This window comes from Mesoplodon bidens (assembly GCF_964165515.1).
Source record: "Mesoplodon bidens genome assembly, contig: HAP1_SCAFFOLD_1188, whole genome shotgun sequence".
Lineage (NCBI taxonomy): Eukaryota > Metazoa > Chordata > Mammalia > Artiodactyla > Ziphiidae > Mesoplodon > Mesoplodon bidens.
The window spans coordinates 1-22,590 of record NW_027672239.1 but is presented as its reverse complement, the minus strand read 5'-3'; the positions used below and the strand labels follow the sequence as shown (position 1 = coordinate 22,590).

The 22,590-nt window shown below is 58.0% G+C and overlaps 5 protein-coding genes across 5 annotated transcripts; all 5 read right to left on the bottom strand.

The window, feature by feature from the left end:
* Positions 1–1,828, bottom strand: LOC308610460 (metallothionein-1E). The gene is made up of 3 exons (XM_081259591.1): positions 1,688–1,828; positions 908–973; positions 1–201 (listed from the first exon to the last, which is right to left on the bottom strand). The coding sequence occupies exons 1-3, from the start codon at positions 1,713–1,715 to the stop codon at positions 110–112; spliced, it is 186 nt and encodes a 61-aa protein (XP_081115717.1). The 5' UTR covers positions 1,716–1,828; the 3' UTR covers positions 1–109.
* Positions 1,829–4,673: 2,845 nt separating this feature from the next.
* Positions 4,674–6,378, bottom strand: LOC308610450 (metallothionein-1E-like). The gene is made up of 3 exons (XM_081259581.1): positions 6,240–6,378; positions 5,599–5,664; positions 4,674–4,887 (listed from the first exon to the last, which is right to left on the bottom strand). The coding sequence occupies exons 1-3, from the start codon at positions 6,265–6,267 to the stop codon at positions 4,796–4,798; spliced, it is 186 nt and encodes a 61-aa protein (XP_081115707.1). The 5' UTR covers positions 6,268–6,378; the 3' UTR covers positions 4,674–4,795.
* Positions 6,379–10,025: 3,647 nt separating this feature from the next.
* LOC308610451 (metallothionein-1E) lies at positions 10,026–11,891 on the bottom strand. The gene is made up of 3 exons (XM_081259582.1): positions 11,751–11,891; positions 10,978–11,043; positions 10,026–10,271 (listed from the first exon to the last, which is right to left on the bottom strand). Exons 1-3 carry the CDS (start codon positions 11,776–11,778, stop codon positions 10,180–10,182), a joined length of 186 nt encoding a protein of 61 aa, XP_081115708.1. The 5' UTR covers positions 11,779–11,891; the 3' UTR covers positions 10,026–10,179.
* Positions 11,892–14,736: 2,845 nt separating this feature from the next.
* On the bottom strand, positions 14,737–16,441 carry LOC308610453 (metallothionein-1E-like). The gene is made up of 3 exons (XM_081259584.1): positions 16,303–16,441; positions 15,662–15,727; positions 14,737–14,950 (listed from the first exon to the last, which is right to left on the bottom strand). The coding sequence occupies exons 1-3, from the start codon at positions 16,328–16,330 to the stop codon at positions 14,859–14,861; spliced, it is 186 nt and encodes a 61-aa protein (XP_081115710.1). The 5' UTR covers positions 16,331–16,441; the 3' UTR covers positions 14,737–14,858.
* A 3,652-nt stretch (positions 16,442–20,093) lies between these two features.
* LOC308610454 (metallothionein-1E-like) lies at positions 20,094–21,830 on the bottom strand. Its single transcript, XM_081259585.1, has 3 exons — positions 21,692–21,830; positions 21,051–21,116; positions 20,094–20,340 (listed from the first exon to the last, which is right to left on the bottom strand). The coding sequence occupies exons 1-3, from the start codon at positions 21,717–21,719 to the stop codon at positions 20,249–20,251; spliced, it is 186 nt and encodes a 61-aa protein (XP_081115711.1). The 5' UTR covers positions 21,720–21,830; the 3' UTR covers positions 20,094–20,248.
* Between the last annotated feature and the right edge of the window lie 760 nt (positions 21,831–22,590).

The window sequence follows — 22,590 nt, the reverse complement described above, 5'->3', positions numbered from 1 at the left end:
TATTTCATAGAAAAAGGAATGTAGCGTCAGGTCCGCTTGTATGAAAAACGGTAAAATGCAGGTTTGTCCTGGTTGCCCTGTTGACACCTGGGGCAGGCTCTCCGCGACATCAGGCACAGCAGCTGCACTTGTCCGAGGCCCCTTTGCAGACGCAGCCCTGGGCACACTTGGCGCAGCCCACGGGGCAGCAGGAGCAGCAGCCTGGGGAGGCAAGGGCAGCGTGCAGTCGGACCACGCGCTGTCCACAACCACCCTTCCCAACACCAGGCCTGGCCCCAGCCGCCCTCAGGCCCAGACCCTGAGTTTACGATGGTGTCCTCTGTCCTGAGATAATTGCTCTCAGGCACTAGGTTCAGGTTGCCTGCCCCATCTGTGCCCAGGACAGGGCACAGCGCCTTGGAGAGACACTGAGCAGGGCCTCTGGGGACAAGACAAAGCCAGCCCCCAGCACCACCAGTGATGTGAGCCAAGTCCTCAGGATCAAAGTGGAGGCAAACCCCTCACAGAGCAGCTCCCGCTCGGGATAGGGAGGCTCTGGGCTGCTTCGACAGGAAGGGGCTGCACCAGGTCCGAGAAGCCACACAGGGTCACTCGTTCATGTCCCTACAGTGCTTCAGTCCCTGGGAGGATTCAGAAGCGTGCCTCAGGAGGGAGGAGGACTAGTTCTAGTGACAGGTCTGAGGTCGTTGGTTGGTGACCCGTCTGGGCCTCAGTCTCCCTGTTCTCTAGTGCGCGCCTGGGTCTCGGTCATGTCGAAGGTGATTCCAGCTCTGATTGGGAGTCCCTTCCTGGTGAGGGGGGTGCCGGGAAGTTTGGTCACTGTCCTGCTCCTGCCTGCTGAGCTCTGGGCTCCCTCCTCGCACTCAGCCCACACCCCGCATTGCCAGAGAAGGCCCCGCACACTCACTCTTCTTGCAGGAGGTGCATCTGCAGGCCTTGCAGGTGCAGGAGCCAGCGCAGCTGCAGGAGCCGCCTGCCAGGAAGGGAAAGGCCAGCAGTGAGCAGGGAGAGGGATGCAGGAGCTACAGCAGACGGTCAGCAATGCCTCCCTGAGCCCTCCTCCGTCAGGACCCAGTCCTGGGAGCTCGTGTCCACTCAGGCAGATAGAGAAGCCCCAGCTCGTCTCTTCTGGTCCAAGGAGAGTAGGTCCCCTCCTGATGGGACTCCACAGGGAAGGTCCCAGGCTCCAGACCCAGCCCAGGCTGACTGGGGCTGGGGGCCAGGGCCCATGGCCTGAACCCCAAAGAGGCAGTGTCCCCTCCTCCCATCCAGTCCTGGCAGCTCCGAGGCCTCCTCCAAACCCTGGGTCCCGGTCTAGCAATCCCCTGACCTGCTGGGTGACCTCAACAAAGGCAGTCTTGAGCCTCTGTACTCCCCTTTCAAAAATAGAGGCTGGAAATCTCTGGCGATCTAGTGGTTAGGGGACAGCGCTCTCACTTCCTAGTGTCTGGGTTCCGTCCCTGGTCAGGGAACTAAGCTCCCACAAGCTGAGTGGTAACAGCCAAACAACAAAACAAAAAATAGATTAAAAAAATGCTGTCGCTGCCCTGGCTGGGAAGAAAGCACTGGGTGAACCGCGGCCGTCCACTTGTGCTCAAATTGAAACTTCTTCCTCATCTAACCCCAGGGACAGTGTGTCCTGGGCTGAGAAGCGGGCATCCAAGGCCCAGAGCCAGGGGTTCCTTACCAGTGGGGCAGGAGCAGTTGGGGTCCATTTGGAGCCAAGGCGAGGCCGGGGGTCGAAAGCAAGCGGCCAAGAGGCCCGTGAGCTGGTGGGAGGCGTGTGGAGCCTAGGAGCCTGCTTGCAGTGTTTGTACCCAGAGGAGGCGGCCCGGGCGCAGAGGTCCCACCCCCCTCCTTGCGCCCGCCCCGCGGATCTGCGCCCGCCCCGCCCGCAGCGCCCGGGGCCCCGGCTGTGAGCAACCCTTGGGGCCGAGACAGGATTCTCCCAGTGTACGTGGGTCCGCTCTGCGCACGGAGAGCCGTCTTTGGTGCCTGCTCGCCGGTAGGGACTGTTTGCCAGGAGGTGCGCGGTGTCCTAGCCTCCCTGTCCGCCCCTCCCGATTTTCCCGAGGGCGGCAGCCACCTTGTTCCGGGATTTTCCAGCAACCCAGCCTCTGTATCCTCGCTGTCTTCCCCACCACCGGCCCCCGCGCTGTTGTCTTCAGGTTCCCCCTTTCCGGAGCCCGTGTGCAACCCTAGTCTCGCGCTCCCGTCGCAGGCATGGCTGGATCCTGGGAGTTGTGTGCAGAGAGCGGCGGTGGATGTGACCTTCACCACCAATCCTCCGACTCCCTCTTCCCCCACCATTTCCTGTCCTGGTCCCCACGATGGTCCTTAGGCAGCGCTTCTCTAACGTTTCTCCGTAAGAGCACCGCGACCAACTCAGGCCTCTGCCTCCCATCCTTCCTTCTTTTCTGCACTACTGAATGGATGGATGGGCACACTTGTCCCTGTGCTCCTGGCCTAAACTTGGCAGGGGATTTCCTGACCCTAGCCAGTCCACCCTGCACCAGGATGGAGGTTCCCAAAGGATGAGATCCCACCCCGTGGAAGGGATCATTGTAAGTGATGGGCAGACCTGGCATTAAAGAGCAAAGCATGAAAAGTGGTTATTTCCCTTTCAGTATTCAGCAGTGGGAAGGGCACTGAGCAGGCAGTCACATCCCTCTGCATAGCTCTGTGACCTCTCTGGACTTTAGTCTCCCATCTCTGCAGCCAGAAGCACAACTAGACTGTCTGAAAGGACACTTCCAGCTCTGAATAATGATAGGCAGGACTCAGCCTTCAGTGACCTCCTAATCGGCGACCTTTGGCAAGGAGGTGAGACAGCCTTGCTCTAGCTTCAGACCTCTGAATATGATCTGTGTGCCCTTAGGCAGGTTGCTGAAACTCTGGGTAGCTGGCGCAATCATTCCCGCCCCTGCAGGTTCACTGTGTTACTGGTTCAATATAGATCAAGTGATAGGAAGGGTGGGCATTGATTTTGTGTTTCTCCAAATGGTGTGGCAGCATTTTATCCTAGGGGGGCTATTGCAGGGCATCCGCACTCCCCCTGCCAGTGGATCAGTAAACTTGCAATCAAACCTGAACCTCCAGCCTGGAGTCATGCTTGCAACACCATGAGCCTTTCCCCAAGAGCTTGTTGGAATTCAGCAAGATTGTGTCCCAGTAAAGTCACTGTGAACAGAAGCATCCTAGTAGACAGAGTTTATTAAGCCCTAGTGAGGAGCTAGGCCACTCTCAATACCACACAGGGATATCATCTCCTTTTTATAGGACATGGAGACTTAGAGAGGTCGAGCGACTCATTTAGGATACGCGGCTGGTAAGTGCCACTGTGGTCTGTGAACCAAGACTGCCTGACACCAGCACCCATGCACCCAGCACAGGCTGGCTCCTGAAATCCCCTCTTCACACAGGACACCTGTGGGTGAGTGCGGTCCTGACACTTGGGCCACGTGACTCGTCTTTCTCTTTGACTTTCCATCAAATAGCAAATCCCTCCAGAAGTTGTCAGGAGGACCAGCTCTCGCCATTATTTACAGGTCACTCAGCGCCTCACTCCTTCCTAATAAATACCACCACCACGTTGTAAATGCAGAATCTGACACTACCCTGCACAGGCAGACATGAAGTCCTTCATGTGGAACCAGTTTCCAGGTACTCTGCCTCTTGTTGGGAAATGGCTGGGCATTACCTACAAATTCCTAGTCACTTTGCTGGTTTCCAGTAGCCAAGGGCTGGATTTTGAAGGCAGCGTTCAGCCTGACCTAAAGGAACTTCCAAAGATTCAGAGCCAACTCACCGCAGGGAGCTCTCAGGGGTAGCAGGTGGCCTCTCACTGGCACTGGGCCAGCCGAGACGGATGTTCCCCGTGGGGATGGTGGGAAGAGCTACTTCAGGTGTGGGTGATCCACACAGTGGGGCGTTTGAAAGTGTTTTCCGTGTTCAACATACTCCTTTGATGAACTCATGGTTTTTTTCTAATAATTGAAGTATGGCTGATTTACAATATTGTGTTAGTTTCAGGTGAACAAACATGTTTTTACTTTTTAAATTTTTCCTGTATTACTCTGATCCTCATACATTTATTCAAATTTACTGAATCAAAAATTGGGTTTTGTATTTTGTGTCCTTTGAAATTTTTCTTAGTAGTTCACTTAATTTTATTTTACCAAAGTTTAGGTTTGTGAAGTTAGAAAATAAAAACCACAGCTAGAAAATTCACACATCTTTCAGTGCAGGGAGTTTGAGACTTCCAGGTAGGGATTCAGGTAACTGGAGGTGTGATTCCAACTTCTTTCGAGTCTATGAAGCCTAAAATCTATGAGGACGTGAAGTTAGCCAGGGAAATCAGAGGATGGGAAATGAGGCGTTGAGAAGTCACCAACCCTTGCCATGCCACGAACCCTTGCCATGAGAATGGAGGGGACCTTGTATCTGCTCAACACCCTTAGAGCATCTGGTCTAATGCTCTTCCATTTTACGGAAGATGAACCCAGTGAGGGAGTGTGGCTTGTCTTAGGCACTCAGTTTGTTAGGGACTCACATTTTGTTCCAGTACCCAAGTCTCTGCACTTCTCATCCAGTCTCCTACACCAGCCCTGGATGGCACAAAAGCCCTTATTCCCAATGCACAGAAAAAAGAGCCGAGTCGGAAGAGTGTCAACAACTTTTATTACAACTCACATATTTCATAGGAAAGGGAAGGTAGCAATCAAGTCAGAGTTGTATAAAAACACAGGTCGGCCCGTGGTCCTCCATTGACACCTGGGGCAGGCTCTCCGCGACATCAGGCACAGCAGCTGCACTTGTCCGAGGCCCCTTTGCAGACGCAGCCCTGGGCACACTTGGCGCAGCCCACGGGGCAGCAGGAGCAGCAGCCTGGGGAGGCAAGGGCAGCGTGCAGTCGGACCACGCGTTGTCCACAACCACCCTTCCCAACACCAGGCCTGGCCCCAGCCGCCCTCAGGCCCAGACCCTGAGTTTACGACGGTGTCCTCTGTCCTGAGAGAATTGCTCTCAAGACACTAGGTTCAGGTCGCCTGCCCCATCTGTGCCCAGGACAGGGCACAGCGCCTTGGACAGACAGTGAGCAGGGCCTCTGGGGACAAGACAAAGCCGGCCCCCAGCACCACCAGTGATGTGAGCCACGTCCTCAGGATCAAAGTGGAGGCAAACCCCTCACAGAGTAGCTCCCGCTCGGGATAGGGAGGCTCTGGGCTGCTTCGACAGGAAGGGGCTGCACCAGGTCCGAGAAGCCACACACGGTCGCTCGCTCGCTCATGTCCCTACAGTGCTTCAGTCCCTGGGAGGATTCAGAAGCGTGCCTCAGGAGGCAGGAGGACTAGTTCTAGTGACAGGTCTGAGGTCGTTGGTTGGTGACCCGTCTGGGCCTCAGTCTCCCTGTTCTCTAGTGCGCACCTGGGTCTCGGTCATGTCGAAGGTGATTCCAGCTCTGATTGGGAATCCCTTCCTGGTGAGGGGGGTGCCGGGAAGTTTGGTCTCTCTCCTGCTCCTGCCTGCTGAGCTCTGGGCTCCCTCCTCGCACTCAGCCCACACCCCGCATTGCCAGAGAAGGCCCCGCACACTCACTCTTCTTGCAGGAGGTGCATCTGCAGGCCTTGCAGGTGCAGGAGCCAGCGCAGCTGCAGGAGCCGCCTGCCAGGAAGGGAAAGGCCAGCAGTGAGCAGGGAGAGGGATGCAGGAGCTACAGCAGACGGTCAGCAATGCCTCCCTGAGCCCTCCTCCTCCGTCAGGACCCAGTCCTGGGAGCTCGTGTCCACTCAGGCGGATAGAGAAGCCCCAGCTCGTCTCTTCTGGTCCAAGGAGAGTAGGTCCCCTCCTGATGGGACTCCACAGGGAAGGTCCCAGGCTCCAGACCCAGCCCAGGCTGACTGGGGCTGGGGGCCAGGGCCCATGGCCTGAACCCCGAAGAGGCAGTGTCCCCTCCTCCCATCCAGTCCTGGCAGCTCCGAGGCCTCCTCCAAACACTGGGTCCCGGTCTAGCAATCCCCTGACCAGCTGGGTGACCTCAAGAAGGACAGCCTGGAGCCTCCGTGCCCTCAGTGTCAACAGAGAGGCAAAGGGAGACTGACATGCTCCCAGGGGCCTGGCTACCAAGAAAGCCCCGGACCCGTGACAGGAGTCCTCCTGAGCTCAAACTCAAAACCCTCCCTTGTCGTCCTGTGCCTGGGAAGGGGACATCCTAAGGCTCAAAGCCAGGGCTCCCTTACCAGTGGGGCAGGAGCACTTGGGGTCCATCTGGAGGAGAAGTGAGGCCCGAGGTCCAAAGCAAGGGGCGAAGCGGCTGCACGGGTCCGGTGGGGGCCGTGTGGGAGCGAGGAGCCCGGGGGCTCAGTTATAGGCCGAGGAGGCGGCCCGGGCGCAGAGGCCCCGCCCCCGCCTTGCACGCGCCCCGCGGATCCGCGCCCGCGCCCACGCCCGCGCCCGCGCCCGCGCCCGCGCCGTCCGCAGCGCCCTCAGCGCCCTCAGCGCCCTGGGCCGGGCTGTGAGCAACAGGCGGGGCCGAGCGCACGATTCCACTTCGGTGCCGGCTGGAGCGGAGGAACCGGGTGCCGTGCGGTAAGCGGTGTCCCAGCCCCCTGGCCGCCCCTTCCCAATGTGCCCGACGGGAGCAGCCACCCTGTTGGCGGGTTGTGCAGGAATCCAGCTCCCGCGTCCTGCGGTCTTCCCCGCCCCGGGCCCCGCGCCGCCGGCCTGCGGGTCGCCGTTTCCTGCAGCCTGAGAACAGCCCCCGCCTCCCGCTCGTGTCCCTGGCTTGGCTGGAGCCGGGGAGCGGTGTCAGAGACGGCAGGCGGATGTGACCCTCAGCACCGTTTCGCCCAGCCCACGTGTCCCCAGGCGTTGCCAGCCCCGGTCCCCACCACGGTCCTTTGGAAGCATGTTTCCGGTACCGTCTCCTGGAACCGCAGCGCGCTGAACATTGCCTTCAGCCGCTAGTCGTCCTCACTTGTGTCTTCCTTTCCTGGAGGGATCCTGGCTCATTTCCGCGGGGGCTTCTTTGCCTCAACTTTCCAGGGGGGCTCCTCACTGTAGCCGGTCCACCCCACGCCAGGGTGGAGGTTCCCCAATCATGGGATGCTCCCCAGGGACGGCGTCATTGTAGGTGATAGGCAGACCTGGCGTTAAATAACAAAGCAGCGAGACAAGTGGATAGTTCCCTTTGAGTAGTCCCGACAGTTACTCACCGTGGAGTCCAGGCCAAGCCTTGTTCATCACTCTTGCTCTTTGAACTGTCACACCAACCGGGAAGGGAGATCCTAGTCAGGAGCCCGTTTCCCAAAGGCCAAACTACCTACAGTACAAGGAGGCTCCGGAGGCAGGCCCACGGTGCTGGGGAGTGGTGCCCTGCTTCTGTGCTTTTGTCGCTTCGCGGCTGAGAGAGGGAGTCAGTGAGAAAGCTCCCCTTTGGCCCAGAGCTGTGTCCTCAGCCCGTCTCTGCCATGTCCAGCTCAATCCTGGGGGCGACCAGAGTGACGGAATAGGAATGGATTTATGACTTTGTGGCTGCCTTCTGACTCTCTCCTTCAGTAGTGTTCAAGAGGTTTCTTTTGGCATAACATATTTCGGAAAATCGCTGAAAAGAAAATGGTAAGGAAATCCGGATGCAGGTGACAGCAGAAATGGCAGGATCCTTCTGTATGTGTTAGGAGGACGGCGACTGTGTGACTCACGGCTTTCTACCTGTAGTGTCAACGGCTCTTTGCGGGAAGGCCGGATAACCCTCTCAGGGGAACTGGTCCCAGGCTCACAGGGTTGATGAGGACGGCCCAGAGCACAGAGCTAAACACACCATCCTTGCTTGCGTGTCTGGAAGGAGGACAATGTCTCCTAGGCTAATGATAACAAATAAATAAAGAGATAAATAAGTGAATCGGTGATCCGATGGATGACTCACTGAGTGCCCGGTAGGTTCTGACCTTCTTTGCGTGTATTCAATTCTGTAGTCCCGAGAGCCAGACACTATTATTTTGCCCTTTAGAGCAGAGGAGACTGAGCCAGAGAGAGGTTATGTCACAGGGCTACATGTGACACAGATGGGACTGGCCCTCCTGCAGGCTGACTGCAGCCCCCCGCCCAACCGGACACCGTGTCATCCCATGAAAGGTGAGAACACGGAACACCTGGCACAGAGGCAGCGGTGGGAAAGCCCTGAGCTGGCAGTCAGAGCCCTCTGCACAGCTCTGTGACCTCTCTGGGCTTCAGCCTCCCACCTCTGCAGCCAGGAGCACAGCTGGACTGTCTCTGAAGACCCTTGCAGCCCTGAAAAAGGAGAGGCCGGATTCAGCCTCCAGTGATGTCATAACCGGCACCCTGTGGCCGGGAGGTGAGACAGCTGTAGTGTAGGCGTAGTCCTCTGAGTATAGGCTGTGTGCCCTTGGGTAAGTTGCTTAACCTCTCTGCAATTGGCACCCTCACTCCAGACCTTGCAGGTTCACTGAGTCTGTGCAAATGCTGTGGCGGTGCCTCGTTCCATGGGGCTTGTTGGAGAACATCCCCACGCCCTCTGGCACTGGATAAGCAAGGTTCCTATCCATCTGTGCCCTCACCATGAGCTTGCTTGCAAACCAGGGAGCCTTTCTCCAGGAGCTTGTTGGGAGCTCAAGGATTCTCTGTGCACAAATGTCAGTGTGGAGAGAGCGATCATAAAGGACACCGTTCGGGAAGCCCGAGCTAGGAGCCAGGCCACTATCTGGCTTATTCCCCCTCATTGAAATTAATCTTTTTTAGCGAAAGGAGGAAATGAAATCTCCGAGAGTATCAGTGACTTGCCAGGTCAGGAAGTGGCATGCTGGCTGTGAACCCGAGTGCCTGACACCAACACCCACGCACGCAGAACGGGCCGGCTCCTGAAATGCCCCCCTTCACACAGGGCACCTGTGGGCAATCTTGCTCCTGACTTCTGAGCCACGTGTCTCCTCTTTCTCTCCGAGTGCCCATCAACTAGGAGTTCCCTCCCCAGACCGCCAGGGGGCGCAACACCTGAACTATATTACCTGTTCCCTCAGCACACGCTTCTTGCTAATAAACAGCACCAGGCCCTCCGCACTGCAGCACCACCATCACTCTGCAGAGGAACACATGAGGTCCTTCTTCTGAAAGCAAGTCTCAGGGAAACAGCTGGGAAATTCCCACCAAATTCAAATCACTATCGGGGTGTCAAGTAGCCACGGGCTGCATTTGAGGGAAGGGAAGATGTCAGCCTGATCTAGGGAGGAACTTGCGAAGATTCAGAGCCAAGGCCCTGCAGGGAGCTGTCACGGGTGGCGAGTGTCCTGTCAGTAGCCCTGGGCAAGCCAAGACTGATGTTCCCTGTGGGGAGGCAGGGGGCAGAGCTGCTCCAGGCGTGTGTGGTCCGCACAGTGGGGCGTCTGTGAAGCGTTCCCAGGACTCGGGCACACCTTCAATGTAAGTGCAGCATATGAAAGCGTCCAGCTTTCAGAATTGCTCCTCCACGTATGAAGGTGATTTGACGTGTTGAAGGGAAAAATGGGTGTCACATATAGTGTCCTTTTCTATTTTATCTCAGCGATTCTTTTTACTGACCAGGGTTAAAACTGTGGCAGAAAATACAAATAGGTCTTTCCAGGGTGTTTTAGACGCCAGTCGCGTGTAGAAGTCAAACAAGAGGGGTGTGGGATTCCATCCCCTCTGGGTACTTTTCCAGGCTCTCATCACCGAGGACTGAGTTTGGCAGGGGCCCCCAGAGAAGGAAAATGAGAAATGGACAACGTTCTCTGCAATCCCTACTCGTAAGGGGAATAGAGGGAGTGTGTCCTCTGTGTGTCCAGTGCCCTGTGTCATCGGGCGAGGCTTTCATTTGGAGCTGAGAAACTGAAGCTCAACTTAACCTAAGGGGCTAAGACGCTCCGTGTGCGTGGGTTTTGGGGGGTGGGGGGGTACTCTTTGGTCCAGAGCCGAGGTCTCTGCACGTCCAGTCCAGTTCCCCACGCCAGCCCTGATGGGCACGGCGTCTCTTTGTTCAAGACAGAAGAAGGAAGACAGAGCCAGAATAAAGTCAACAACTTTTATTACAACTCACATATTTCATAGAAAAAGGAATGTAGCGTCAGGTCCGCTTGTATGAAAAACGGTAAAATGCAGGTTTGTCCTGGTTGCCCTGTTGACACCTGGGGCAGGCTCTCCGCGACATCAGGCACAGCAGCTGCACTTGTCCGAGGCCCCTTTGCAGACGCAGCCCTGGGCACACTTGGCGCAGCCCACGGGGCAGCAGGAGCAGCAGCCTGGGGAGGCAAGGGCAGCGTGCAGTCGGACCACGCGTTGTCCACAACCACCCTTCCCAACACCAGGCCTGGCCCCAGCCGCCCTCAGGCCCAGACCCTGAGTTTACGATGGTGTCCTCTGTCCTGAGATAATTGCTCTCAGGCACTAGGTTCAGGTTGCCTGCCCCATCTGTGCCCAGGACAGGGCACAGCGCCTTGGAGAGACACTGAGCAGGGCCTCTGGGGACAAGACAAAGCCAGCCCCCAGCACCACCAGTGATGTGAGCCAAGTCCTCAGGATCAAAGTGGAGGCAAACCCCTCACAGAGCAGCTCCCGCTCGGGATAGGGAGGCTCTGGGCTGCTTCGACAGGAAGGGGCTGCACCAGGTCCGAGAAGCCACACAGGGTCACTCGTTCATGTCCCTACAGTGCTTCAGTCCCTGGGAGGATTCAGAAGCGTGCCTCAGGAGGGAGGAGGACTAGTTCTAGTGACAGGTCTGAGGTCGTTGGTTGGTGACCCGTCTGGGCCTCAGTCTCCCTGTTCTCTAGTGCGCGCCTGGGTCTCGGTCATGTCGAAGGTGATTCCAGCTCTGATTGGGAGTCCCTTCCTGGTGAGGGGGGTGCCGGGAAGTTTGGTCACTGTCCTGCTCCTGCCTGCTGAGCTCTGGGCTCCCTCCTCGCACTCAGCCCACACCCCGCATTGCCAGAGAAGGCCCCGCACACTCACTCTTCTTGCAGGAGGTGCATCTGCAGGCCTTGCAGGTGCAGGAGCCAGCGCAGCTGCAGGAGCCGCCTGCCAGGAAGGGAAAGGCCAGCAGTGAGCAGGGAGAGGGATGCAGGAGCTACAGCAGACGGTCAGCAATGCCTCCCTGAGCCCTCCTCCGTCAGGACCCAGTCCTGGGAGCTCGTGTCCACTCAGGCAGATAGAGAAGCCCCAGCTCGTCTCTTCTGGTCCAAGGAGAGTAGGTCCCCTCCTGATGGGACTCCACAGGGAAGGTCCCAGGCTCCAGACCCAGCCCAGGCTGACTGGGGCTGGGGGCCAGGGCCCATGGCCTGAACCCCAAAGAGGCAGTGTCCCCTCCTCCCATCCAGTCCCGGCAAGTCCGAGGCCTCCTCCAAACCCTGGGTCTAGCAATCCCCTGACCTGCTGGGTGACCTCAACAAAGGCAGTCTTGAGCCTCTGTACTCCCCTTTCAAAAATAGAGGCTGGAAATCTCTGGCGATCTAGTGGTTAGGGGACAGCGCTCTCACTTCCTAGTGTCTGGGTTCCGTCCCTGGTCAGGGAACTAAGCTCCCACAAGCTGAGTGGTACAGCCAAAAAACAAAACAAAAAATAGATTAAAAAAATGCTGTCGCTGCCCTGGCTGGGAAGAAAGCACTGGGTGAACCGCGGCCGTCCACTTGTGCTCAAATTGAAACTTCTTCCTCATCTAACCCCAGGGACAGTGTGTCCTGGGCTGAGAAGCGGGCATCCAAGGCCCAGAGCCAGGGGTTCCTTACCAGTGGGGCAGGAGCAGTTGGGGTCCATTTGGAGCCAAGGCGAGGCCGGGGGTCGAAAGCAAGCGGCCAAGAGGCCCGTGAGCTGGTGGGAGGCGTGTGGAGCCTAGGAGCCTGCTTGCAGTGTTTGTACCCAGAGGAGGCGGCCCGGGCGCAGAGGTCCCACCCCCCTCCTTGCGCCCGCCCCGCGGATCTGCGCCCGCCCCGCCCGCAGCGCCCGGGGCCCCGGCTGTGAGCAACCCTTGGGGCCGAGACAGGATTCTCCCAGTGTACGTGGGTCCGCTCTGCGCACGGAGAGCCGTCTTTGGTGCCTGCTCGCCGGTAGGGACTGTTTGCCAGGAGGTGCGCGGTGTCCTAGCCTCCCTGTCCGCCCCTCCCGATTTTCCCGAGGGCGGCAGCCACCTTGTTCCGGGATTTTCCAGCAACCCAGCCTCTGTATCCTCGCTGTCTTCCCCACCACCGGCCCCCGCGCTGTTGTCTTCAGGTTCCCCCTTTCCGGAGCCCGTGTGCAACCCTAGTCTCGCGCTCCCGTCGCAGGCATGGCTGGATCCTGGGAGTTGTGTGCAGAGAGCGGCGGTGGATGTGACCTTCACCACCAATCCTCCGACTCCCTCTTCCCCCACCATTTCCTGTCCTGGTCCCCACGATGGTCCTTAGGCAGCGCTTCTCTAACGTTTCTCCGTAAGAGCACCGCGACCAACTCAGGCCTCTGCCTCCCATCCTTCCTTCTTTTCTGCACTACTGAATGGATGGATGGGCACACTTGTCCCTGTGCTCCTGGCCTAAACTTGGCAGGGGATTTCCTGACCCTAGCCAGTCCACCCTGCACCAGGATGGAGGTTCCCAAAGGATGAGATCCCACCCCGTGGAAGGGATCATTGTAAGTGATGGGCAGACCTGGCATTAAAGAGCAAAGCATGAAAAGTGGTTATTTCCCTTTCAGTATTCAGCAGTGGGAAGGGCACTGAGCAGGCAGTCACATCCCTCTGCATAGCTCTGTGACCTCTCTGGACTTTAGTCTCCCATCTCTGCAGCCAGAAGCACAACTAGACTGTCTGAAAGGACACTTCCAGCTCTGAATAATGATAGGCAGGACTCAGCCTTCAGTGACCTCCTAATCGGCGACCTTTGGCAAGGAGGTGAGACAGCCTTGCTCTAGCTTCAGACCTCTGAATATGATCTGTGTGCCCTTAGGCAGGTTGCTGAAACTCTGGGTAGCTGGCGCAATCATTCCCGCCCCTGCAGGTTCACTGTGTTACTGGTTCAATATAGATCAAGTGATAGGAAGGGTGGGCATTGATTTTGTGTTTCTCCAAATGGTGTGGCAGCATTTTATCCTAGGGGGGCTATTGCAGGGCATCCGCACTCCCCCTGCCAGTGGATCAGTAAACTTGCAATCAAACCTGAACCTCCAGCCTGGAGTCATGCTTGCAACACCATGAGCCTTTCCCCAAGAGCTTGTTGGAATTCAGCAAGATTGTGTCCCAGTAAAGTCACTGTGAACAGAAGCATCCTAGTAGACAGAGTTTATTAAGCCCTAGTGAGGAGCTAGGCCACTCTCAATACCACACAGGGATATCATCTCCTTTTTATAGGACATGGAGACTTAGAGAGGTCGAGCGACTCATTTAGGATACGCGGCTGGTAAGTGCCACTGTGGTCTGTGAACCAAGACTGCCTGACACCAGCACCCATGCACCCAGCACAGGCTGGCTCCTGAAATCCCCTCTTCACACAGGACACCTGTGGGTGAGTGCGGTCCTGACACTTGGGCCACGTGACTCGTCTTTCTCTTTGACTTTCCATCAAATAGCAAATCCCTCCAGAAGTTGTCAGGAGGACCAGCTCTCGCCATTATTTACAGGTCACTCAGCGCCTCACTCCTTCCTAATAAATACCACCACCACGTTGTAAATGCAGAATCTGACACTACCCTGCACAGGCAGACATGAAGTCCTTCATGTGGAACCAGTTTCCAGGTACTCTGCCTCTTGTTGGGAAATGGCTGGGCATTACCTACAAATTCCTAGTCACTTTGCTGGTTTCCAGTAGCCAAGGGCTGGATTTTGAAGGCAGCGTTCAGCCTGACCTAAAGGAACTTCCAAAGATTCAGAGCCAACTCACCGCAGGGAGCTCTCAGGGGTAGCAGGTGGCCTCTCACTGGCACTGGGCCAGCCGAGACGGATGTTCCCCGTGGGGATGGTGGGAAGAGCTACTTCAGGTGTGGGTGATCCACACAGTGGGGCGTTTGAAAGTGTTTTCCGTGTTCAACATACTCCTTTGATGAACTCATGGTTTTTTTCTAATAATTGAAGTATGGCTGATTTACAATATTGTGTTAGTTTCAGGTGAACAAACATGTTTTTACTTTTTAAATTTTTCCTGTATTACTCTGATCCTCATACATTTATTCAAATTTACTGAATCAAAAATTGGGTTTTGTATTTTGTGTCCTTTGAAATTTTTCTTAGTAGTTCACTTAATTTTATTTTACCAAAGTTTAGGTTTGTGAAGTTAGAAAATAAAAACCACAGCTAGAAAATTCACACATCTTTCAGTGCAGGGAGTTTGAGACTTCCAGGTAGGGATTCAGGTAACTGGAGGTGTGATTCCAACTTCTTTCGAGTCTATGAAGCCTAAAATCTATGAGGACGTGAAGTTAGCCAGGGAAATCAGAGGATGGGAAATGAGGCGTTGAGAAGTCACCAACCCTTGCCATGCCACGAACCCTTGCCATGAGAATGGAGGGGACCTTGTATCTGCTCAACACCCTTAGAGCATCTGGTCTAATGCTCTTCCATTTTACGGAAGATGAACCCAGTGAGGGAGTGTGGCTTGTCTTAGGCACTCAGTTTGTTAGGGACTCACATTTTGTTCCAGTACCCAAGTCTCTGCACTTCTCATCCAGTCTCCTACACCAGCCCTGGATGGCACAAAAGCCCTTATTCCCAATGCACAGAAAAAAGAGCCGAGTCGGAAGAGTGTCAACAACTTTTATTACAACTCACATATTTCATAGGAAAGGGAAGGTAGCAATCAAGTCAGAGTTGTATAAAAACACAGGTCGGCCCGTGGTCCTCCATTGACACCTGGGGCAGGCTCTCCGCGACATCAGGCACAGCAGCTGCACTTGTCCGAGGCCCCTTTGCAGACGCAGCCCTGGGCACACTTGGCGCAGCCCACGGGGCAGCAGGAGCAGCAGCCTGGGGAGGCAAGGGCAGCGTGCAGTCGGACCACGCGTTGTCCACAACCACCCTTCCCAACACCAGGCCTGGCCCCAGCCGCCCTCAGGCCCAGACCCTGAGTTTACGACGGTGTCCTCTGTCCTGAGAGAATTGCTCTCAAGACACTAGGTTCAGGTCGCCTGCCCCATCTGTGCCCAGGACAGGGCACAGCGCCTTGGACAGACAGTGAGCAGGGCCTCTGGGGACAAGACAAAGCCGGCCCCCAGCACCACCAGTGATGTGAGCCACGTCCTCAGGATCAAAGTGGAGGCAAACCCCTCACAGAGTAGCTCCCGCTCGGGATAGGGAGGCTCTGGGCTGCTTCGACAGGAAGGGGCTGCACCAGGTCCGAGAAGCCACACACGGTCGCTCGCTCGCTCATGTCCCTACAGTGCTTCAGTCCCTGGGAGGATTCAGAAGCGTGCCTCAGGAGGCAGGAGGACTAGTTCTAGTGACAGGTCTGAGGTCGTTGGTTGGTGACCCGTCTGGGCCTCAGTCTCCCTGTTCTCTAGTGCGCACCTGGGTCTCGGTCATGTCGAAGGTGATTCCAGCTCTGATTGGGAATCCCTTCCTGGTGAGGGGGGTGCCGGGAAGTTTGGTCTCTCTCCTGCTCCTGCCTGCTGAGCTCTGGGCTCCCTCCTCGCACTCAGCCCACACCCCGCATTGCCAGAGAAGGCCCCGCACACTCACTCTTCTTGCAGGAGGTGCATCTGCAGGCCTTGCAGGTGCAGGAGCCAGCGCAGCTGCAGGAGCCGCCTGCCAGGAAGGGAAAGGCCAGCAGTGAGCAGGGAGAGGGATGCAGGAGCTACAGCAGACGGTCAGCAATGCCTCCCTGAGCCCTCCTCCTCCGTCAGGACCCAGTCCTGGGAGCTCGTGTCCACTCAGGCGGATAGAGAAGCCCCAGCTCGTCTCTTCTGGTCCAAGGAGAGTAGGTCCCCTCCTGATGGGACTCCACAGGGAAGGTCCCAGGCTCCAGACCCAGCCCAGGCTGACTGGGGCTGGGGGCCAGGGCCCATGGCCTGAACCCCGAAGAGGCAGTGTCCCCTCCTCCCATCCAGTCCTGGCAGCTCCGAGGCCTCCTCCAAACACTGGGTCCCGGTCTAGCAATCCCCTGACCAGCTGGGTGACCTCAAGAAGGACAGCCTGGAGCCTCCGTGCCCTCAGTGTCAACAGAGAGGCAAAGGGAGACTGACATGCTCCCAGGGGCCTGGCTACCAAGAAAGCCCCGGACCCGTGACAGGAGTCCTCCTGAGCTCAAACTCAAAACCCTCCCTTGTCGTCCTGTGCCTGGGAAGGGGACATCCTAAGGCTCAAAGCCAGGGCTCCCTTACCAGTGGGGCAGGAGCACTTGGGGTCCATCTGGAGGAGAAGTGAGGCCCGAGGTCCAAAGCAAGGGGCGAAGCGGCTGCACGGGTCCGGTGGGGGCCGTGTGGGAGCGAGGAGCCCGGGGGCTCAGTTATAGGCCGAGGAGGCGGCCCGGGCGCAGAGGCCCCGCCCCCGCCTTGCACGCGCCCCGCGGATCCGCGCCCGCGCCCGCGCCCACGCCCGCGCCCGCGCCCGCGCCCGCGCCGTCCGCAGCGCCCTCAGCGCCCTCAGCGCCCTGGGCCGGGCTGTGAGCAACAGGCGGGGCCGAGCGCACGATTCCACTTCGGTGCCGGCTGGAGCGGAGGAACCGGGTGCCGTGCGGTAAGCGGTGTCCCAGCCCCCTGGCCGCCCCTTCCCAATGTGCCCGACGGGAGCAGCCACCCTGTTGGCGGGTTGTGCAGGAATCCAGCTCCCGCGTCCTGCGGTCTTCCCCGCCCCGGGCCCCGCGCCGCCGGCCTGCGGGTCGCCGTTTCCTGCAGCCTGAGAACAGCCCCCGCCTCCCGCTCGTGTCCCTGGCTTGGCTGGAGCCGGGGAGCGGTGTCAGAGACGGCAGGCGGATGTGACCCTCAGCACCGTTTCGCCCAGCCCACGTGTCCCCAGGCGTTGCCAGCCCCGGTCCCCACCACGGTCCTTTGGAAGCATGTTTCCGGTACCATCTCCTGGAACCGCAGCGCGCTGAACATTGCCTTCAGCCGCTAGTCGTCCTCACTTGTGTCTTCCTTTCCTGGAGGGATCCTGGCTCATTTCCGCGGGGGCTTCTTTGCCTCAACTTTCCAGGGGGGCTCCTCACTGTAGCCGGTCCACCCCACGCCAGGGTGGAGGTTCCCCAATCATGGGATGCTCCCCAGGGACGGCGTCATTGTAGGTGATAGGCAGACCTGGCGTTAAATAACAAAGCAGCGAGACAAGTGGATAGTTCCCTTTGAGTAGTCCCGACAGTTACTCACCGTGGAGTCCAGGCCAAGCCTTGTTCATCACTCTTGCTCTTTGAACTGTCACACCAACCGGGAAGGGAGATCCTAGTCAGGAGCCCGTTTCCCAAAGGCCAAACTACCTACAGTACAAGGAGGCTCCGGAGGCAGGCCCACGGTGCTGGGGAGTGGTGCCCTGCTTCTGTGCTTTTGTCGCTTCGCGGCTGAGAGAGGGAGTCAGTGAGAAAGCTCCCCTTTGGCCCAGAGCTGTGTCCTCAGCCCGTCTCTGCCATGTCCAGCTCAATCCTGGGGGCGACCAGAGTGACGGAATAGGAATGGATTTATGACTTTGTGGCTGCCTTCTGACTCTCTCCTTCAGTAGTGTTCAAGAGGTTTCTTTTGGCATAACATATTTCGGAAAATCGCTGAAAAGAAAATGGTAAGGAAATCCGGATGCAGGTGACAGCAGAAATGGCAGGATCCTTCTGTATGTGTTAGGAGGACGGCGACTGTGTGACTCACGGCTTTCTACCTGTAGTGTCAACGGCTCTTTGCGGGAAGGCCGGATAACCCTCTCAGGGGAACTGGTCCCAGGCTCACAGGGTTGATGAGGACGGCCCAGAGCACAGAGCTAAACACACCATCCTTGCTTGCGTGTCTGGAAGGAGGACAATGTCTCCTAGGCTAATGATAACAAATAAATAAAGAGATAAATAAGTGAATCGGTGATCCGATGGATGACTCACTGAGTGCCCGGTAGGTTCTGACCTTCTTTGCGTGTATTCAATTCTGTAGTCCCGAGAGCCAGACACTATTATTTTGCCCTTTAGAGCAGAGGAGACTGAGCCAGAGAGAGGTTATGTCACAGGGCTACATGTGACACAGATGGGACTGGCCCTCCTGCAGGCTGACTGCAGCCCCCCGCCCAACCGGACACCATGTCATCCCATGAAAGGTGAGAACACGGAACACCTGGCACAGAGGCAGCGGTGGGAAAGCCCTGAGCTGGCAGTCAGAGCCCTCTGCACAGCTCTGTGACCTCTCTGGGCTTCAGCCTCCCACCTCTGCAGCCAGGAGCACAGCTGGACTGTCTCCGAAGACCCTTGCAGCCCTGAAAAAGGAGAGGCCGGATTCAGCCTCCAGTGATGTCATAACCGGCACCCTGTGGCCGGGAGGTGAGACAGCTGTAGTGTAGGCGTAGTCCTCTGAGTATAGGCTGTGTGCCCTTGGGTAAGTTGCTTAACCTCTCTGCAATTGGCACCCTCACTCCAGACCTTGCAGGTTCACTGAGTCTGTGCAAATGCTGTGGCGGTGCCTCGTTCCATGGGGCTTGTTGGAGAACATCCCCACGCCCTCTGGCACTGGATAAGCAAGGTTCCTATCCATCTGTGCCCTCACCATGAGCTTGCTTGCAAACCAGGGAGCCTTTCTCCAGGAGCTTGTTGGGAGCTCAAGGATTCTCTGTGCACAAATGTCAGTGTGGAGAGAGCGATCATAAAGGGCACCGTTCGGGAAGCCCGAGCTAGGAGCCAGGCCACTATCTGGCTTATTCCCCCTCATTGAAATTAATCTTTTTTAGCGAAAGGAGGAAATGAAATCTCCGAGAGTATCAGTGACTTGCCAGGTCAGGAAGTGGCATGCTGGCTGTGAACCCGAGTGCCTGACACCAACACCCACGCACGCAGAACGGGCCGGCTCCTGAAATGCCCCCCTTCACACAGGGCACCTGTGGGCAATCTTGCTCCTGACTTCTGAGCCACGTGTCTCCTCTTTCTCTCCGAGTGCCCATCAACTAGGAGTTCCCTCCCCAGACCGCCAGGGGGCGCAACACCTGAACTATATTACCTGTTCCCTCAGCACACGCTTCTTGCTAATAAACAGCACCAGGCCCTCCGCACTGCAGCACCACCATCACTCTGCAGAGGAACACATGAGGTCCTTCTTCTGAAAGCAAGTCTCAGGGAAACAGCTGGGAAATTCCCACCAAATTCAAATCACTATCGGGGTGTCAAGTAGCCACGGGCTGCATTTGAGGGAAGGGAAGATGTCAGCCTGATCTAGGGAGGAACTTGCGAAGATTCAGAGCCAAGGCCCTGCAGGGAGCTGTCACGGGTGGCGAGTGTCCTGTCAGTAGCCCTGGGCAAGCCAAGACTGATGTTCCCTGTGGGGAGGCAGGGGGCAGAGCTGCTCCAGGCGTGTGTGGTCCGCACAGTGGGGCGTCTGTGAAGCGTTCCCAGGACTCGGGCACACCTTCAATGTAAGTGCAGCATATGAAAGCGTCCAGCTTTCAGAATTGCTCCTCCACGTATGAAGGTGATTTGACGTGTTGAAGGGAAAAATGGGTGTCACATATAGTGTCCTTTTCTATTTTATCTCAGCGATTCTTTTTACTGACCAGGGTTAAAACTGTGGCAGAAAATACAAATAGGTCTTTCCAGGGTGTTTTAGACGCCAGTCGCGTGTAGAAGTCAAACAAGAGGGGTGTGGGATTCCATCCCCTCTGGGTACTTTTCCATGCTCTCATCACCGAGGACTGAGTTTGGCAGGGGCCCCCAGAGAAGGACAATGAGAAATGGACAACGTTCTCTGCAATCCCTACTCGTAAGGGGAATAGAGGGAGCGTGTCCTCTGTGTGTCCAGTGCCCTATGTCATCGGGCGAGGCTTTCATTTGGAGCTGAGAAACTGAAGCTCAACTTAACCTAAGGGGCTAAGACGCTCCGTGTGCGTGGGTTTTGGCGGGTGGGGGGGTACTCTTTGGTCCAGAGCCGAGGTCTCTGCACGTCCAGTCCAGTTCCCCACGCCAGCCCTGATGGGCACGGCGTCTCTTTGTTCAAGACAGAAGAAGGAAGACAGAGCCAGAATAAAGTCAACAACTTTTATTACAACTCACATATTTCATAGAAAAAGGAATGTAGCGTCAGGTCCGCTTGTATGAAAAACGGTAAAATGCAGGTTTGTCCTGGTTGCCCTGTTGACACCTGGGGCAGGCTCTCCGCGACATCAGGCACAGCAGCTGCACTTGTCCGAGGCCCCTTTGCAGACGCAGCCCTGGGCACACTTGGCGCAGCCCACGGGGCAGCAGGAGCAGCAGCCTGGGGAGGCAAGGGCAGCGTGCAGTCGGACCACGCGTTGTCCGCAACCACCCTTCCCAACAGCAGGCCTGGCCCCAGCCGCCCTCAGGCCCAGACCCTGAGTTTACGACGGTGTCCTCTGTCCTGAGAGAATTGCTCTCAGGCACTAGGTTCAGGTCGCCTGCCCCATCTGTGCCCAGGACAGGGCACAGCGCCTTGGAGAGACACTGAGCAGGGCCTCTGGGGACAAGACAAAGCCAGCCCCCAGCACCACCAGTGATGTGAGCCAAGTCCTCAGGATCAAAGTGGAGGCAAACCCCTCACAGAGTAGCTCCCGCTCGGGATAGGGAAGCTCTGGGCTGCTTCGACAGGAAGGGGCTGCACCAGGTCCGAGAAGCCACACACGGTCGCTCGCTCGCTCATGTCCCTACAGTGCTTCAGTCCCTGGGAGGATTCAGAAGCGTGCCTCAGGAGGCAGGAGGACTAGTTCTAGTGACAGGTCTGAGGTCGTTGGTTGGTGACCCGTCTGGGCCTCAGTCTCCCTGTTCTCTAGTGCGCGCCTGGGTCTCGGTCATGTCGAAGGTGATTCCAGCTCTGATTGGGAATCCCTTCCTGGTGAGGGGGGTGCCGGGAAGTTTGGTCTCTCTCCTGCTCCTGCCTGCTGAGCTCTGGGCTCCCTCCTCGCACTCAGCCCACACCCCGCATTGCCAGAGAAGGCCCCGCACACTCACTCTTCTTGCAGGAGGTGCATCTGCAGGCCTTGCAGGTGCAGGAGCCAGCGCAGCTGCAGGAGCCGCCTGCCAGGAAGGGAAAGGCCAGCAGTGAGCAGGGAGAGGGATGCAGGAGCTACAGCAGACGGTCAGCAATGCCTCCCTGAGCCCTCCTCCTCCGTCAGGACCCAGTCCTGGGAGCTCGTGTCCACTCAGGCGGATAGAGAAGCCCCAGCTCGTCTCTTCTGGTCCAAGGAGAGTAGGTCCCCTCCTGATGGGACTCCACAGGGAAGGTCCCAGGCTCCAGACCCAGCCCAGGCTGACTGGGGCTGGGGGCCAGGGCCCATGGCCTGAACCCCGAAGAGGCAGTGTCCCCTCCTCCCATCCAGTCCTGGCAGCTCCGAGGCCTCCTCCAAACACTGGGTCCCGGTCTAGCAATCCCCTGACCAGCTGGGTGACCTCAAGAAGGACAGCCTGGAGCCTCCGTGCCCTCAGTGTCAACAGAGAGGCAAAGGGAGACTGACATGCTCCCAGGGGCCTGGCTACCAAGAAAGCCCCGGACCCGTGACAGGAGTCCTCCTGAGCTCAAACTCAAAACCCTCCCTTGTCGTCCTGTGCCTGGGAAGGGGGCATCCTAAGGCTCAAAGCCAGGGCTCCCTTACCAGTGGGGCAGGAGCACTTGGGGTCCATCTGGAGGAGAAGTGAGGCCCGAGGTCCAAAGCAAGGGGCGAAGCGGCTGCACGGGTCCGGTGGGGGCCGTGTGGGAGCGAGGAGCCCGGGGGCTCAGTTATAGGCCGAGGAGGCGGCCCGGGCGCAGAGGCCCCGCCCCCGCCTTGCACGCGCCCCGCGGATCCGCGCCCGCGCCCACGCCCGCGCCCGCGCCCGCGCCGTCCGCAGCGCCCTCAGCGCCCTCAGCGCCCTGGGCCGGGCTGTGAGCAACAGGCGGGGCCGAGCGCACGATTCCACTTCGGTGCCGGCTGGAGCGGAGGAACCGGGTGCCGTGCGGTAAGCGGTGTCCCAGCCCCCTGGCCGCCCCTTCCCAATGTGCCCGACGGGAGCAGCCACCCTGTTGGCGGGTTGTGCAGGAATCCAGCTCCCGCGTCCTGCGGTCTTCCCCGCCCCGGGCCCCGCGCCGCCGGCCTGCGGGTCGCCGTTTCCTGCAGCCTGAGAACAGCCCCCGCCTCCCGCTCGTGTCCCTGGCTTGGCTGGAGCCGGGGAGCGGTGTCAGAGACGGCAGGCGGATGTGACCCTCAGCACCGTTTCGCCCAGCCCACGTGTCCCCAGGCGTTGCCAGCCCCGGTCCCCACCACGGTCCTTTGGAAGCATGTTTCCGGTACCATCTCCTGGAACCGCAGCGCGCTGAACATTGCCTTCAGCCGCTAGTCGTCCTCACTTGTGTCTTCCTTTCCTGGAGGGATCCTGGCTCATTTCCGCGGGGGCTTCTTTGCCTCAACTTTCCAGGGGGGCTCCTCACTGTAGCCGGTCCACCCCACGCCAGGGTGGAGGTTCCCCAATCATGGGATGCTCCCCAGGGACGGCGTCATTGTAGGTGATAGGCAGA